The 16,844-nt window shown below is 63.2% G+C and overlaps 1 protein-coding gene across 1 annotated transcript in view; it reads right to left on the bottom strand.

The window, feature by feature from the left end:
- The window catches only part of WSCD2 (WSC domain containing 2), a 75,948-nt gene that overhangs the window by 11,742 nt on the left and 47,362 nt on the right, over positions 1-16,844 (bottom strand). The window contains exons 3-6 of the mRNA XM_048514816.1: positions 15,220-15,334; positions 11,227-11,411; positions 3,064-3,185; positions 1,153-1,327 (exon numbers count right to left, since the gene is read on the bottom strand). Of these exons, the coding sequence (XP_048370773.1) occupies positions 1,153-1,327; positions 3,064-3,185; positions 11,227-11,411; positions 15,220-15,334 (597 nt within the window). The remainder of the gene's footprint in view (positions 1-1,152; positions 1,328-3,063; positions 3,186-11,226; positions 11,412-15,219; positions 15,335-16,844) is intronic.

Genomic DNA, 16,844 nt, shown 5'->3' with positions numbered 1-16,844 from the left:
AGACATCCCCGAAAAATAAGACATAGTAGAGGTTTTGCTGAAGTGCGAAATATCAGGCATCCCCCCGAAAGTAAGACATAGCAAAGTTTTTGTTTGGAAGCACGCCCGACGAACAGAACACAGAAAAATAAGACATCCCCTGAAAATAAGACATAGCGCATCTTTGGGAGCAAAAATTAATATAAGACACTGTCTTATATTCGGGGAAACACGGTAAGTGGGAAAACACTCATTGTCCCCACAAGAAACACACATTTCAACTCTTGGCTACATTAGGACAAGCCCAGGATATTTTTTTATGCATCCAAAGAAGAAATGAAACACACGAACTGCCTCTTGAGAGAGGGGACAGAGTTAAGAAAAAGAAGAGAGAAGAAGGTGGGCGATGGCGGGGGGGGGAGGGGAGGGACCAGCCATCTGCTGCCCACAACTGGCAAATTGCTGTTTCTCACATTTGATTTGAGCTGAAGCTAATTAGCGTTTCGTTGAAAAACAAAATTTATTTATTTGGTAATTACAACAAATGGTGGGGGGGGTTTGTCTGGAATTGTGTTTGGAAGGTCTTCTCGTGCTCAGAGGTGCCAGATCACAGATCTGCCAGAAATTCTTCATGGAGAAGGGCAGACGTGGAAACTGCAATATACGGGGTTAGCCCTTCAGGCTGTCTTGCTGAATGTTGTCTCCCAAAACAGAGGCTCATTCCGCACATGCAGAATAATGCACTTTCAAACTGCTTTCAGTGCCCTTTGAAGCTGTGCGGAATGGCAAAATCCACTTGCAAACAGTTGTGAAAGTGGTTTGAAAACGCATTATTTTGCGTGTGTGGAAGGGGCCAGAGAGAAGAGTTTCCCGGCCTGGGAGAAGACCTGAGAAACGTTCTCTGGAGGTTCTGCTAAGGACTGGACCCAGGACATTTTGGATGCAAAGCAAGTGCTTGACTACTGCACAACAGCCCCTTGCTGATGGCCCTTGAGATCACCCCTGTTGTCGCTCTTGCTCAACCACCACCTGTTCTTCCTCACCTCCTGCTACCTGAGTACTTTTACCTGGGAATGTTGGGGACTGGACTTGGGACCACCTGCATGCAAGTTCTTGGCTCTCTCACGGAGCCACGGCCCCCGCCCCAGAAGCAAGCCCAACAGACTCATCTACCTTGCACTTGAGTTTGGTAAACGATGAAATACTTGGAGTTGCCGCAGCTCTCGAATTCTTCGCCGCTGCATTTCTGGGCACACAGTTGCTCATCCTCACGTTCGTGCAAAGTGAAGAGGCTGGTGGGGAAGCCACAGTGGCACCAGGACCCAGCCAGCGCTGCAAGAGGGTATTCCTGGAGGGGGGCGGCAGCAAGAAAAGAAGGTCCTCAGAGCAGAGACAGTGAAGCAGAAAGGCTGGGCTCAAACCCCCACCCTGCTTGCAGGTCACAAACCTTCAGTCAACTCGTGACAATCCCTGAGTTGTGGTGGCAACGACTAACAGGACCTTTTTAAAAACCTGCACAGACAACCGGAAGTCCTGCTGGGTAGAAATCCCGGCTGGCCCTGCCTGCTTTCTAAACACACTCGGTGGGCCCCAGGGGAGTCTCAGGTGGCCGCCTCAAGGTTGACTCAAGGTCTCCTTCCTTCCAAGGTCTGTAAAAGGTGAGCTCCCAAAGGCACCTGGTAGGCCACTGTGAGTAGCAGAGTGCTGGACTAGATGGACTCTGGTCTGATCCAGCAGGCTAGCAGTGGAGTAGGAGGTTAAGAGCCAGTGTATCTAATCTGGAGGAACCGGGCTTTATTCCCCGCTCTGCCGCCTGAGCTGTGGAGGCTTATCTGGGGAATTCAGATTAGCCTGTGCACTCCCACGCACGCCAGCTGGGTGACCTTGGGCTAGTCACAGCTTCTCGGAGCTCTCTCAGCCCCACCTACCTCACAGGGTGTTTGTTGTGAGGGGGGAAGAGCAAGGAGATTGTCAGCCCCTTTGAGTCTCCTGCAGGAGAGAAAGGGGGGATATAAATCCAAACTCTTCTTCTTATTATGTTCTTAAAATGGGCACCCAGTTTGCTGGGGGTAAAATGTAGACAACTGGGAAAGGCAACAGCAAATCACCACGCAAAGAATGTCTGCCTGTGTGATGTCACCCCTTGGGTCAATAATGGCCCAGTGCTTGCACATTTATTTTTTAGTGCTGGGTGACCTTGAGCCAGTTACAGTTCTCTCAGAACTCTCTCGGCCCATGCAGAGGCAGGCAATGGCAAACCACCTTTGACCTTCTCTTACCTTGAAAAGCCTATAGGGTCGCCATGGGTCAGCTATGGCTTGATGGCTCTTCCTGCCGCTATGTTGTGTGCATATGGAAGAGAGGCCAGCCAGAATTATACAACGAAGAGGCGAGGGGCCACCAAGGAAAAGGTCTTGTCTTCAGTTACCTCCCACTTTGAAGGCGGGGGGCACAGAGAGCAAGACTTGCGGGGCAGACTTGCGCCCCCCCCTTTACTCATTTACTTTTACCATTCTTTTGTTTACATCTATGCTACCCTCCTAAGGAGGAGTCCGGCCGTTCCCTCTTTTCAGAAAGGCTTTTTAATTAATTGGGTTATGGGACGCCTATTATTAATGTATTGACCGCTGTTTTAATGATTTTAATGGATTTTAATACATGTATTAATTGTTTATTTCGTTGCAAGCTGGATATATGTTGATGTTGTTGTACACCGCCCAGAGCCCCTAGGGGATAGGGCGGTCTACAAGTCTAAACAATAAATAAATAAATAGATGGATGGATGGATGGATGGATGGATGGATGGATGGATGGATGGATGGATGGATGGATGGATGGATGGATGGATGGATGGATGGATGGATGGATGGATGGATGATGGATGGATGGATGGATGGATGGATGGATGGATGGATGGATGGATGGATGGATGTGGATGGATGGATGGATGGATGGATGGATGGATGGATGGATGGATGATGGATGGATGGATGGATGGATGGATGGATGGATGGATGGATGGATGGATGGATGGATGGATGGATGGATGGATGGATGGATGGATGGATGGAATGTCCCACTCACCTTCCCTGTGCAGAAGTCCACACATCGGTCCACAGACATGTTTTTCATTACTCGGCTTGCCAGGAGAGCCACGGAAACGTTTTCTGGCCTGCGAAAGCACCCTCGGAATATGGCGCTGCCATCTGGAGGCAAGGAGAAAGGGGGAGGGTCAGGAAACGGGGTGGGCATCAGTCGAGGGCACCTCTGGGGCCAGCCTCTGAAGACCATGCGCTGCAACAGGAGGAGGGTGTGGCTTAGTGGCAGAGCTTCCATTTGGTGTTACGGAGGTTCCCGGGTTCAATCCCTCACAGCTCCAGTTGAAAGGACCAGGTGTTCGGTGCTGCGAAAGACCTTTGCCGGAAACCCCGGAGAACTGCTGCCAGTCTGAGAGCTTCAACTGAATCACTTGACGATGGCCCAGTGCAGTATAACCCTCAATAACAACGGGACTCCATGGATTGAGAATTCCAAAACATAAACCATGTCCACGTTGGCACTGACAACAGCGTAAATATCTCGCTTCTATTAGTCAAAGGTACACAATATAAAAGAGTCTGTGCAGACAATCATGGCTGTTCCATATGGGTGCCATAAACAACTTACCTATGGGGTTGTACACGACCAAAAATAGACACAAACAATTTGTTGTTGTTTAAGTTGTTTATGGCACCCATATGGAACAGCCATGATTGAATGCACAGACTCTTTTATATTGTGTACCTTTCAGTAGCAGATGCTAGATATTTATGCTGTTGTCTTTGCCAACCTGTACACAGTTTAAGTTGTCCAATTCAGTACGAGGCAGCTCAGTGTATAAGGCGCTCATGTGAGCGGAAGTGGCAGCAGACATTTTTAAAGCTGACCTAGGTAATGTGTCTTAAGCAATAGCACTTGGCAGAAGCCAAAGAAGCCCGTGTCTACAGTCAAATGCCAGGAAGGCTTTGGACTATTTCCCCCCAAATTCCCAAAGATTGTGTCTTCCTGCATGGCACGGGGTTGGACTTGACGGCCCTTGTGGTCTCTTCCAACTCTGTGATTCTGATTCTAAAAGGCACCCAGCCCTTTTCCATGCAACACGGCTAAAGGCCTCTGAAAGCAAACAGGTCAACGTTAAAAAATCCACCAGGCCTGAGCAGAGTCTGAACATACTTATCTTCTGCAGAATTCTCATTGATCTGAGATTGCAAATGCCTTAACAGTCCAGGTCCTCGGGAGCAACAGCAGCAGAAGGCCATTGCTTTCACCTCCTGCACGTGAGCTCCCAAAGGCACCTGGTGGGCCACTGAGAGTAGCAGAGAGCTGGACTAGATGGACTCTGGTCTGATCCAGCTGGCTTGTTCTTATGTTCTTAGATTCGTTGAGGACAACACGCAACATTGTCTATCCGGACACGGGTAATATTCGGCTGTCTTAACACTGGCCAATTTCCTGTTTCTTATTCCAGCATTATCCAGGCAACAGATATGTTAGCCAGATTTTCCACTGAGCATATACAGACTGCGTGAAGTAAGCACGACTCTTACACAAAGCCCAGGCTATCTGCTACACCCCGACTCGATTTTTGCCCTCACTCAATGGGCAGGGTGCAGCTTCCGAGGCCTCAAGAAGCAAAATAAATCTCTAGCTGGGCAGAGAGAGCCTTTTGAGATCAGAAAGATCCCAACAGCTGCACCAGAAGAAACAGCTTTTTGTATGTATGAATTTAAATATCTCTGCCATGACTGGGGCTGTTAAATCCTTTTTGCTTTTAGGCAGCTGCCAGAATAAAAGGGGTATAGTCATTCTCTCAGTACCCAGAATTTTTTTAAAAAAATAACTGTATAGTGAATGAGCAGTTGTTTGCGCTGGGTCCATACCTCCGTCTACCCCAGCCCTCGACTCTCCCGCTCAGGTGGGCGCTGAGCTCCAAGCTCTGCCCAGATACTAGATCTTTTGATTTCCAGAACTGGCACTCCCACCTGGAATTTTAATGCCCCCCTTTTCTATCGCGAGAGCTATCGGAAGCAAGCGTACAGCTGCAGAAATTCCATCTCCCCGAAGGCATTCTTGGCCAATTCGTTCCTCATCCGATTTCAGCCCGGGCGTCTCGTTCCATCTTTTTCTCACGGAGCACAAAAGGCGTCTGAAACAAGGGGATCTTTTCTCCCTGCCACCAGGTTCTCAGTAATCTCTCTGTTTTCTTCCCACAAGGGATTCCGCCTTTGCCTACCCGGATCAACAAAAGCCTTGAACATTCTAGCTCTCTTACTTGCTTTTTTAAGACAAATTTTATGGCAGCCGCCTACAGTCCAATCCAACCCAGCCTGCAACTACTTCCCCAAAATATAATGGGCTCTTTATTGACTTGTAAATATAAAACTTGTCAAACTGTGTTTTTACTTGTTTATTTAAAACATTTTTAGGCTGGCTTACATAAGAACATAAGAACATAAGAACAAGCCAGCTGGATCAGACCAAAGTCCATCTAGTCCAGCTCTCTGCTACTCGCAGTGGCCCACCAGGTGCCTTTGGGAGCTCACATGTAGGATGTGAACGCAATGGCCTTCTGCGGCTGTTGCTCCCGATCACCTGGTCTGTTAAGGCATTTGCAATCTCAGATCAATTGGGGGGGGGGGGGGGTGGGGGGGGGGGGGGGTGGGGGGGGGGGGGGGTGGGGGGGGGGGGGGGTGGGGGGGGGGGGGGGTGGGGGGGGGGGGGGGTGGGGGGGGGGGGGGGTGGGGGGGGGGGGGGGTGGGGGGGGGGGGGGGTGGGGGGGGGGGGGGGTGGGGGGGGGGGGGGGTGGGGGGGGGGGGGGGTGGGGGGGGGGGGGGGTGGGGGGGGGGGGGGGTGGGGGGGGGGGGGGGTGGGGGGGGGGGGGGGTGGGGGGGGGGGGGGGTGGGGGGGGGGGGGGGTGGGGGGGGGGGGGGGTGGGGGGGGGGGGGGGTGGGGGGGGGGGGGGGTGGGGGGGGGGGGGGGTGGGGGGGGGGGGGGGTGGGGGGGGGGGGGGGTGGGGGGGGGGGGGGGTGGGGGGGGGGGGGGGTGGGGGGGGGGGGGGGTGGGGGGGGGGGGGGGTGGGGGGGGGGGGGGGTGGGGGGGGGGGGGGGTGGGGGGGGGGGGGGGTGGGGGGGGGGGGGGGTGGGGGGGGGGGGGGGTGGGGGGGGGGGGGGGTGGGGGGGGGGGGGGGTGGGGGGGGGGGGGGGTGGGGGGGGGGGGGGGTGGGGGGGGGGGGGGGTGGGGGGGGGGGGGGGTGGGGGGGGGGGGGGGTGGGGGGGGGGGGGGGTGGGGGGGGGGGGGGGTGGGGGGGGGGGGGGGTGGGGGGGGGGGGGGGTGGGGGGGGGGGGGGGTGGGGGGGGGGGGGGGTGGGGGGGGGGGGGGGTGGGGGGGGGGGGGGGTGGGGGGGGGGGGGGGTGGGGGGGGGGGGGGGTGGGGGGGGGGGGGGGTGGGGGGGGGGGGGGGTGGGGGGGGGGGGGGGTGGGGGGGGGGGGGGGTGGGGGGGGGGGGGGGTGGGGGGGGGGGGGGGTGGGGGGGGGGGGGGGTGGGGGGGGGGGGGGGTGGGGGGGGGGGGGGGTGGGGGGGGGGGGGGGTGGGGGGGGGGGGGGGTGGGGGGGGGGGGGGGTGGGGGGGGGGGGGGGTGGGGGGGGGGGGGGGTGGGGGGGGGGGGGGGTGGGGGGGGGGGGGGGTGGGGGGGGGGGGGGGTGGGGGGGGGGGGGGGTGGGGGGGGGGGGGGGTGGGGGGGGGGGGGGGTGGGGGGGGGGGGGGGTGGGGGGGGGGGGGGGTGGGGGGGGGGGGGGGTGGGGGGGGGGGGGGGTGGGGGGGGGGGGGGGTGGGGGGGGGGGGGGGTGGGGGGGGGGGGGGGTGGGGGGGGGGGGGGGTGGGGGGGGGGGGGGGTGGGGGGGGGGGGGGGTGGGGGGGGGGGGGGGTGGGGGGGGGGGGGGGTGGGGGGGGGGGGGGGTGGGGGGGGGGGGGGGTGGGGGGGGGGGGGGGTGGGGGGGGGGGGGGGTGGGGGGGGGGGGGGGTGGGGGGGGGGGGGGGTGGGGGGGGGGGGGGGTGGGGGGGGGGGGGGGTGGGGGGGGGGGGGGGTGGGGGGGGGGGGGGGTGGGGGGGGGGGGGGGTGGGGGGGGGGGGGGGTGGGGGGGGGGGGGGGTGGGGGGGGGGGGGGGTGGGGGGGGGGGGGGGTGGGGGGGGGGGGGGGTGGGGGGGGGGGGGGGTGGGGGGGGGGGGGGGTGGGGGGGGGGGGGGGTGGGGGGGGGGGGGGGTGGGGGGGGGGGGGGGTGGGGGGGGGGGGGGGTGGGGGGGGGGGGGGGTGGGGGGGGGGGGGGGTGGGGGGGGGGGGGGGTGGGGGGGGGGGGGGGTGGGGGGGGGGGGGGGTGGGGGGGGGGGGGGGTGGGGGGGGGGGGGGGTGGGGGGGGGGGGGGGTGGGGGGGGGGGGGGGTGGGGGGGGGGGGGGGTGGGGGGGGGGGGGGGTGGGGGGGGGGGGGGGTGGGGGGGGGGGGGGGTGGGGGGGGGGGGGGGTGGGGGGGGGGGGGGGTGGGGGGGGGGGGGGGTGGGGGGGGGGGGGGGTGGGGGGGGGGGGGGGTGGGGGGGGGGGGGGGTGGGGGGGGGGGGGGGTGGGGGGGGGGGGGGGTGGGGGGGGGGGGGGGTGGGGGGGGGGGGGGGTGGGGGGGGGGGGGGGTGGGGGGGGGGGGGGGTGGGGGGGGGGGGGGGTGGGGGGGGGGGGGGGTGGGGGGGGGGGGGGGTGGGGGGGGGGGGGGGTGGGGGGGGGGGGGGGTGGGGGGGGGGGGGGGTGGGGGGGGGGGGGGGTGGGGGGGGGGGGGGGTGGGGGGGGGGGGGGGTGGGGTGGGGGGGGGGTGGGGGGGGGGGGGGGTGGGGGGGGGGGGGGGGGGGGGGGGGGGGGGGGGGGGGGGTGGGGGGGTGGGGGGGGGGGGGGGTGGGGGGGGGGGGGGGGGGGTGGGGGTGGGGTTGGGGGGGGGGTGTTTGGGTGGGGGGGGTGGGGGGGTGGTGGGGTGGTGGGGGGGGGGGGGGGGGGGGGGTGGGGGGGGGGGGGGGGGGGGGGGGGGGGGGGTGGGGGGCTGTGTGGGGGGGGTGGGGGGGGGGTGGGGTGGGGGGGGGGGGGGGGGGGGGGGGGTGGGGGTGGGGGGGGGGGGGGGGGGGGGGGGGGGGGGGTGGGGGGGGGGGGGGGTGGGGGGGGTGGGGCGTGGGTGGGGTGGGGGGTGGGGGGGGGGGGGGGTGGGGGGGGGGGGGGGTGGGGGGGGGGGGGGGTGGGGGGGGGGGGGGGTGGGGGGGGGGGGGGGTGGGGGGGGGGGGGGGTGGGGGGGGGGGGGGGTGGGGGGGGGGGGGGGTGGGGGGGGGGGGGGGTGGGGGGGGGGGGGGGTGGGGGGGGGGGGGGGTGGGGGGGGGGGGGGGTGGGGGGGGGGGGGGGTGGGGGGGGGGGGGGGTGGGGGGGGGGGGGGGTGGGGGGGGGGGGGGGTGGGGGGGGGGGGGGGTGGGGGGGGGGGGGGGTGGGGGGGGGGGGGGGTGGGGGGGGGGGGGGGTGGGGGGGGGGGGGGGTGGGGGGGGGGGGGGGTGGGGGGGGGGGGGGGTGGGGGGGGGGGGGGGTGGGGGGGGGGGGGGGTGGGGGGGGGGGGGGGTGGGGGGGGGGGGGGGTGGGGGGGGGGGGGGGTGGGGGGGGGGGGGGGTGGGGGGGGGGGGGGGTGGGGGGGGGGGGGGGTGGGGGGGGGGGGGGGTGGGGGGGGGGGGGGGTGGGGGGGGGGGGGGGTGGGGGGGGGGGGGGGTGGGGGGGGGGGGGGGTGGGGGGGGGGGGGGGTGGGGGGGGGGGGGGGTGGGGGGGGGGGGGGGTGGGGGGGGGGGGGGGTGGGGGGGGGGGGGGGTGGGGGGGGGGGGGGGTGGGGGGGGGGGGGGGTGGGGGGGGGGGGGGGTGGGGGGGGGGGGGGGTGGGGGGGGGGGGGGGTGGGGGGGGGGGGGGGTGGGGGGGGGGGGGGGTGGGGGGGGGGGGGGGTGGGGGGGGGGGGGGGTGGGGGGGGGGGGGGGTGGGGGGGGGGGGGGGTGGGGGGGGGGGGGGGTGGGGGGGGGGGGGGGTGGGGGGGGGGGGGGGTGGGGGGGGGGGGGGGTGGGGGGGGGGGGGGGTGGGGGGGGGGGGGGGTGGGGGGGGGGGGGGGTGGGGGGGGGGGGGGGTGGGGGGGGGGGGGGGTGGGGGGGGGGGGGGGTGGGGGGGGGGGGGGGTGGGGGGGGGGGGGGGTGGGGGGGGGGGGGGGTGGGGGGGGGGGGGGGTGGGGGGGGGGGGGGGTGGGGGGGGGGGGGGGTGGGGGGGGGGGGGGGTGGGGGGGGGGGGGGGTGGGGGGGGGGGGGGGTGGGGGGGGGGGGGGGTGGGGGGGGGGGGGGGTGGGGGGGGGGGGGGGTGGGGGGGGGGGGGGGTGGGGGGGGGGGGGGGTGGGGGGGGGGGGGGGTGGGGGGGGGGGGGGGTGGGGGGGGGGGGGGGTGGGGGGGGGGGGGGGTGGGGGGGGGGGGGGGTGGGGGGGGGGGGGGGTGGGGGGGGGGGGGGGTGGGGGGGGGGGGGGGTGGGGGGGGGGGGGGGTGGGGGGGGGGGGGGGTGGGGGGGGGGGGGGGTGGGGGGGGGGGGGGGTGGGGGGGGGGGGGGGTGGGGGGGGGGGGGGGTGGGGGGGGGGGGGGGTGGGGGGGGGGGGGGGTGGGGGGGGGGGGGGGTGGGGGGGGGGGGGGGTGGGGGGGGGGGGGGGTGGGGGGGGGGGGGGGTGGGGGGGGGGGGGGGTGGGGGGGGGGGGGGGTGGGGGGGGGGGGGGGTGGGGGGGGGGGGGGGTGGGGGGGGGGGGGGGTGGGGGGGGGGGGGGGTGGGGGGGGGGGGGGGTGGGGGGGGGGGGGGGTGGGGGGGGGGGGGGGTGGGGGGGGGGGGGGGTGGGGGGGGGGGGGGGTGGGGGGGGGGGGGGGTGGGGGGGGGGGGGGGTGGGGGGGGGGGGGGGTGGGGGGGGGGGGGGGTGGGGGGGGGGGGGGGTGGGGGGGGGGGGGGGTGGGGGGGGGGGGGGGTGGGGGGGGGGGGGGGTGGGGGGGGGGGGGGGTGGGGGGGGGGGGGGGTGGGGGGGGGGGGGGGTGGGGGGGGGGGGGGGTGGGGGGGGGGGGGGGTGGGGGGGGGGGGGGGTGGGGGGGGGGGGGGGTGGGGGGGGGGGGGGGTGGGGGGGGGGGGGGGTGGGGGGGGGGGGGGGTGGGGGGGGGGGGGGGTGGGGGGGGGGGGGGGTGGGGGGGGGGGGGGGTGGGGGGGGGGGGGGGTGGGGGGGGGGGGGGGTGGGGGGGGGGGGGGGTGGGGGGGGGGGGGGGTGGGGGGGGGGGGGGGTGGGGGGGGGGGGGGGTGGGGGGGGGGGGGGGTGGGGGGGGGGGGGGGTGGGGGGGGGGGGGGGTGGGGGGGGGGGGGGGTGGGGGGGGGGGGGGGTGGGGGGGGGGGGGGGTGGGGGGGGGGGGGGGTGGGGGGGGGGGGGGGTGGGGGGGGGGGGGGGTGGGGGGGGGGGGGGGTGGGGGGGGGGGGGGGTGGGGGGGGGGGGGGGTGGGGGGGGGGGGGGGGGGGGGGGGGGGGGGGTGGGATAGGAGGAGGCGGGTTGGGGGGGGGGGGGGGGGGGGGGGGGGGGGGGTGGGGGGGCACCCTGTGGCTCTCCAAATATTCATGGACCACAATTCCCATCAGCCCCTGCCAGCATGGCCATGCTGCCATGCTGCCAGGGGCTGATGGGAATTGTAGTCCATGAACATCTGGAGAGCCACAGGTTGCAGACCCCTGCCCTAGCCCCTGAACATAGAGGGCGGATCCTATAATTCTGCTCAGTTCCGTGCCCTGAGGAAGACTCACCTCCCAGCTGAGCAGGGTGCTAAGATGTGACCCTTAAGAACACTGGCCTTTCTTAAACCCCAAGATAAAACAGCCCTGGACCCATAGTCTGTAAAAGCAGTCCTGAATGTTATTGTGCCTGCGGGCACCTTTGGAATGATGACATAGCGTGGCCGGGGCAGCCGCAAAATAGCTGCTACAGCTAACCTTCAGCCACGCGAGAAGACGATGGTGGCAGCCGCTGCCAAAGCAGTGTTGTTAAAAACCTGCACAACTCATCAAACCCACAGCAGCCAATCAGAAGGACCCCCACCCAGCCACACCTGCTTCCTTAAAACACTTGGCGGGCAATCCCAGCTCCCCGGGGATTCTGGACTTACATCTCCGTGCCGACTCCTGCGCCAACTCCAGGCGGTAGATGGAGAGGCGGTTCACCCCCCCGCAAATGTTGTTCTTCTCTCCTTTGCACTGCATGTTGCACTCCACGTCGCTCACGTTGGCAGCCTGGATCTTGTGCCCGCAGTAGCATTCGGCCCCAAACTCCAGACCTGCAAAGAGGTAACCCCTGCAGAGGCAGAAAAGCCACAATTCATTCGGGGTCTGTGGCTGAGACTTAGCTCCCCCGCCCCCCAACTGATGTTTTGCAACCCATTCAGAAATCATCCCCCTTGAACCCTGACTCTACAAAAAGTGACTGGGTGTCTCCCTCAAGGAGATCCATGTCAAAGATAAGGTTAGTCTAACATTCTTTTCCCTACTATGGAAGTTCAACTTGACATCTGTGAATGCACCTTCGGCTCCAGGACAGGGGCGTCAAATATGCAGCCCAGCTTGAGGGTTCTTATCGAGCCCGTGAGCCATCTGAGGCACCCCCCACCCCCATCCCGTTGCTCCTGATCTGTCCTGTCGAGCCCAGTGTTCAGTACCAAATCTTTGTCTGAGAGGGTGCAACTTTTTTCCCCTGTGGAGTCACAGCTGACTTTAGAAGAAGAAGAGTTTGGATTTATACTCCCCCCTTCCTCTCCTGTAAGGAGACTCAAAGGGGCTTACAAACTCCTCTCCCTTCCCCCTTCACAACAAACACCCTGTGAGGTGGGTGGGGCTGAGGGAGCTCTGAATAACTGTGACTACCCCAAGGTCACCCAGCTGCATGTGTTGGAGCGCACAAACTAATTTAGATCACCAGATAAGCCTCCACAGCTCAAGTGGCAGAGCAGGGAATCAAACCCAGTTCTTCCAGATTAGAGTGCACCTGCTCTTAACCACTATACCTCACTGGCTCTCTCTTAAGGCAACTCTGTACAATTTTCAAGGCAAGAGATATTTGGAGGTGGTTTGCTCTTGCCTGCCTCCGTATCACAACCCTAGCATTCCTTGGAGGTTGCCCATCCAAATAGTAGCCAGGGTTGACTCTCCTTAGCTGCTGAGATCTGAAGAGACCAGGCTAGTCTGGGGCTGTCTGGTCAGAGCAGGAGGTAGCACAGAAAAACAATTCTGTACCTCCAAACACGAGCAGAGTGGGTTTATCTCAGTGCCACCAGGTCACAGGGGGTTCTTTTTGGTTCTTTTATTTTTGGTTTTGAACTGAAAATGTTCTTGACGATTATTGTAAGACACTTTGAGTGATGAGGAAAGGCATGATATAATTTTTAAAAATAAAATGAATAAGTAAAAACATTTTTCCTCTGGGACCAGGGAGCTCCACGGTCAGAACAGAGCCACAAAGCTTAGCTTCTTAAAGAATCTTGTCCAGATGGCTCGAGCACCTGAGCCCAGCGGAAAGCTCTCCCCCTCTGCCAACTGAGCCACAAGCCGGTCTGACTGCAGGCCAAATCCTGGAGGCTCTGAAGGAGAGGCCAAATCCATTTGCATCTCGGCCCCGACAAGAGCTGTTGTGCTCTTACCTAGAAAGACAACCTGGGAGCAAGAAGCGACCCAGTGTGTTTATCGAAACTCATTGCAAAATGATTTACAAGATGCGCGAAGGAGGAAGCATCACTTCTCAAGAGAAAAGATCTGTGTACATCTTATAGATCACAGTGCAAGAAACAGCCGCATGACTTATTGGCGGAGGTGCTGGGAGAGAGCGGCTGAACGATGAGTGTTTTGCAGGTGACCCGGCTGGGAGAGGGTGTCTTCCTGCGCTGGGGAGCTGCAGCCGCTTGGAGAAGTCAGAGTCAACCAGAATGAGCAGTGAAATAGACTGGACTGGTCAAAGAGTCAACAGTTCCGTCCAGTGCTCCATTCCGACATCCCTGCTCTCAGGTCTTGGGTCAGTGTGGTTAGCACCTCACATTAGGTTGGAGGGGACCTGTATTCAGGTCCCTGTTTGGACGTAAAACTCCCCGGAGGACTTTGGGCTGTGCCATCTCTTTCAGCCTAACCTACCTCACAGGAGTTGTTGCTGGGGTAAAATGGAAGAGCAGAGAACCATTTGCTTGCCTTCAGCAAGTCAGAGGAAGGGTGAGATAAATAGACCCCAGCCAGCTAACTTGATCAATCTAGCTGGCTCCGTGATAGATACACAGATCAGATAGACAGAGAGATGGACAGAACGACTAAATTCGAGTCCAACAGAGACCAACAAGATTTTCAAGGTATAAGATTCCTGACAAAGGGCACTTTGGGTCTCAAGAACCCAACGCCCTGGTCTCTAAGGTGCTTTGGGACTCAAATCTAGCTGCTATAGACTGCGGACTAACATGGCTGCTCAGATAGACAGACAGATAGATAAATAGCTAAATAAATAGACAGTCAGAACAACTAAAGTCCAGCAGCACCTTAAGGACCAACAACAGACAGACAGACAGACAGACAGACAGACAGACAGACTGACTGACTGACTGACTGACTGACTGACTGACTGTCAAGGCCCAGTCCCCTTGGGTCTTGCTATCCCCATCCAGGGGAGTCTAGGAGACAGTGGCACCAAAAATTTCCTTGCATGCGCTGCATGCTTTGCTTAGAGATTAAGAGCAGCCCGTCTTCTCATCCCAGCCAAAGAACACCTGCTCCTTGCCAGGAGTCTGGCCTTGGGGCTGGGCACATGGGCTGCTGCTTTGTATGTGAATGCTAAGAGTTGGCAAAAACCCTCCGGAGCGAACCTTTTCATACACTGATGCAACAAACCCAATTTCTGCAGTCCTGAGTTATTGGGAGGAGGTGGACAGACACAACTCAGATGCAGCGCTTGGCTGTTCAAGTGTGATGTCGGTGTAACCCCCATGCTCAGAATGGGTTGACCCAGGAAGGGGTGGAGACCCAAAGCAGCAGAAGGCTGCAGAGCTTATGTAGTTTGGAGGAAACAAGGCTACCAGACTCGGACCTTGATTGGTATGAGCCCTTAACACCTTGTTAAGGGTTTTTTTTAATGTTTGTAATGGGTGAGAGTTCTCCTGGAAACCTTCATCATGTTGAAGCCTGTTCATCAAGCCCTTGGAGTCTTCAGGAGCCAACCCACTTGCAAAGAAGAACTGGACTTGGCAGGATCAGTAGGCTGTAACTAGAAGGACTTGAAAATGCAACCTGAACAGGACCTTGAAGTGTGATGTTCAATGTTGATGTTATATGTTATATGTTAAGAAAGTAAACCATTTTGTTTTTAAAAATTTGTTGTTGCAAACTCATTCCAAGTTCTGCCCCACAGAACCCACAAGCTGAGGTTACATCGGCACTGGCTCTGCCGCCACCAAGTGCCAGGAGAGAGATGCCCTCTGCGTCCCTGCGTCCCAGCTGAAGGCTCTGGGCTCCCTGATCCCCCTGGAAGGGCTCATTTGAACTGTGCATACCGGACAATGAACAACATCTGCTGTCCCAGGTCCTGAAGGACCTGCTGCCCGTCATACTGAACAAGCCCTGCCGTGGGTCAACCGCCCATTCTGCCCTTAGTGGCCTTGGTAGTCCCAGAGCGCTGGCAGGCTGGCAGGATGCATGACAGGACCCAGAGGGGCCCTCCTCTGCCCTCAGTCCAGCAACACGGCCGCCACCTCGTCTCCCGTCAGGCAGAGTGGCCGGAAAGAGGACCGGCGCTTCTCTCCAGCCCTGTTTCCGCAGCCCAGCAATGCTCTGCAGCTACAGCGACGGCAGCAGCCAATTTCTCTGGCTGGCCAGAAAAGCTGCAGTATATAATGCCGGCTCCTCGGCTCCAGCCTTGCTCTGAAGGGCATTTCCATTGCAAATGAGGGCTGACTTTTCCCCGAGTGAGAAAAATTGGATCTTTCAAATCTGTTGGGCTCGGAGGGTGTCAGGGGGGAGGAGGAAAAACAACCCGGGGAGAGTCAAACTGCCGAGGCTGACAGGGGAGAAATACGGCGGATGCCGCCTTGGAATTAATGAAGGCCTCCCCCCCCCCCCCATGTTCATTTGCCACCTACCGCTCCGCACAGTTGTCCTGGCAACGGAACAATGTCATCTTTTTGTAGTCGAAGAAGGACACTCCTCGGAGGGCTCTGCGGTGGATGTTGTCTACGTAACAGCCGATGTACTTGGCTGAAGGAAAGAGAAAATGTTGTTACAGCCGAGACCCAAATCTCTCTGGGGATCTGGAGCGAGAGCAAAACCGCACAAGATCCAACCATGTGCAAGGCCCAGGTTCCCTTGGGGGCTGGCTTGGGGGGCGGGGGGTCCCTTTGGGCCTGGGCTTGCAACCACTACAGAGGAAAAGGCCTGGCATCAGCTTTTGCCTGGCTGAGTCTCCAACCAGAAAACTCACAAGGAGACCCAGGACAGCACCGCGCAGGGCCCCCAGGGCAGCCTGCAGGCCCCAGGCCGCGAAGTCCTTGGCAGGCAGGCCACCATAGGCCAGTCCAAACTGCCAGGCCACACCACCATTAACCCTTTTTTGCCCTCCTCTTCTCTCAAGGAGCTCCAATTCTTCTCTCCTAGTCCATGGTGATGGCCACTAACCTGGATAGCTTTAAAAAGGGCTTGGACAGATTTATGGAGGAGAAGTCAATCTATGGCTACCAATCTTGATCCTCTTTGATCTGAGGTTGCAAATGCCTTAACAGATCAGGTGCTCGGGAGCAGCAGCAGCTGCAGAAGGCCATTGCTTTCACATCTTGCAGGTGAGCTCCCAAAGGCACCTGGTGGGCCACTGCGAGTAGCAGAGAGCTGGACTAGATGGACTCTGGTCTGATCCAGCTGGCTTGTTCTTATGTTCTTATGTTCTCCTCCATTTTGCCCTCATGACAGCCTTGCCAGGTAGGCTGGGTTGAGAGAGCACAACCAGCCTGATGCCGGCCTTCATCACCTCCCTGGTCCCAGAGCAAACCATTACACTAAGTCTCACGTAGCTGTGAAGCTGAGCTGCGGATAAGGGGGGCGGGCAGGACAAGAGGGGATTTTTTTCCAGCTACCTGGACAAAGACAGACTTACTAAAAATAATAAGGGCATCCTCATTTTGTTAAAATGCGGGCTGTCTTGCCGGGACCGCAACTGTACGCTGTAGAGCCCCCGTGCAACATGAAGTCACATTTAGACGGAAGCTCAAACCTGATCTCTCTCTCCCTTTCTCAGCAGCCGTTCTGCTTGAGAGACAGTGTGGTTCAGTGGTCAAGAGCAGGTTGGTTCTAATCTGGAGAACTGGGTTTGATTCCCCACTCCTCCACCCAAGTGGCAGAGGCTTATCTGGTGAACCAGATGTGTTTCCGCTCTCCTACATTCCTGCAGGGTGACCTTGGGCTAGTCACAGCTTGTTTTCTGCTGCCTCGGAGACTAGGACATGGAGTAATGGATTCAAGGGACAGGAAAAGAGATTCCACCCAAACAGCAGTGGCGTAGGAGGTTAAGAGCTCGTGTATCTAATCTGGAGGAACCGGGTTTGATTCCCAGCTCTGCCACCTGAGCTGTGGAGGCTTATCTGGGGAATTCAGATTAGCCTGTGCACTCCCACACACGCCAGCTGGGTGACCTTGGGCTAGTCACAGCTTCTCGGAGCTCTCTCAGCCCCACCGGCCTCACAAGGTGTCTGTTGTGGGGAGAGGAAGGGAAAGGAGC

The sequence above is a fragment of the Sphaerodactylus townsendi genome, linkage group LG13, assembly GCF_021028975.2.
Source record: "Sphaerodactylus townsendi isolate TG3544 linkage group LG13, MPM_Stown_v2.3, whole genome shotgun sequence".
Lineage (NCBI taxonomy): Eukaryota > Metazoa > Chordata > Lepidosauria > Squamata > Sphaerodactylidae > Sphaerodactylus > Sphaerodactylus townsendi.
The sequence above is the reverse complement of the archived record's forward strand: the minus strand, read 5'-3'. Positions and strand labels throughout refer to the sequence as shown.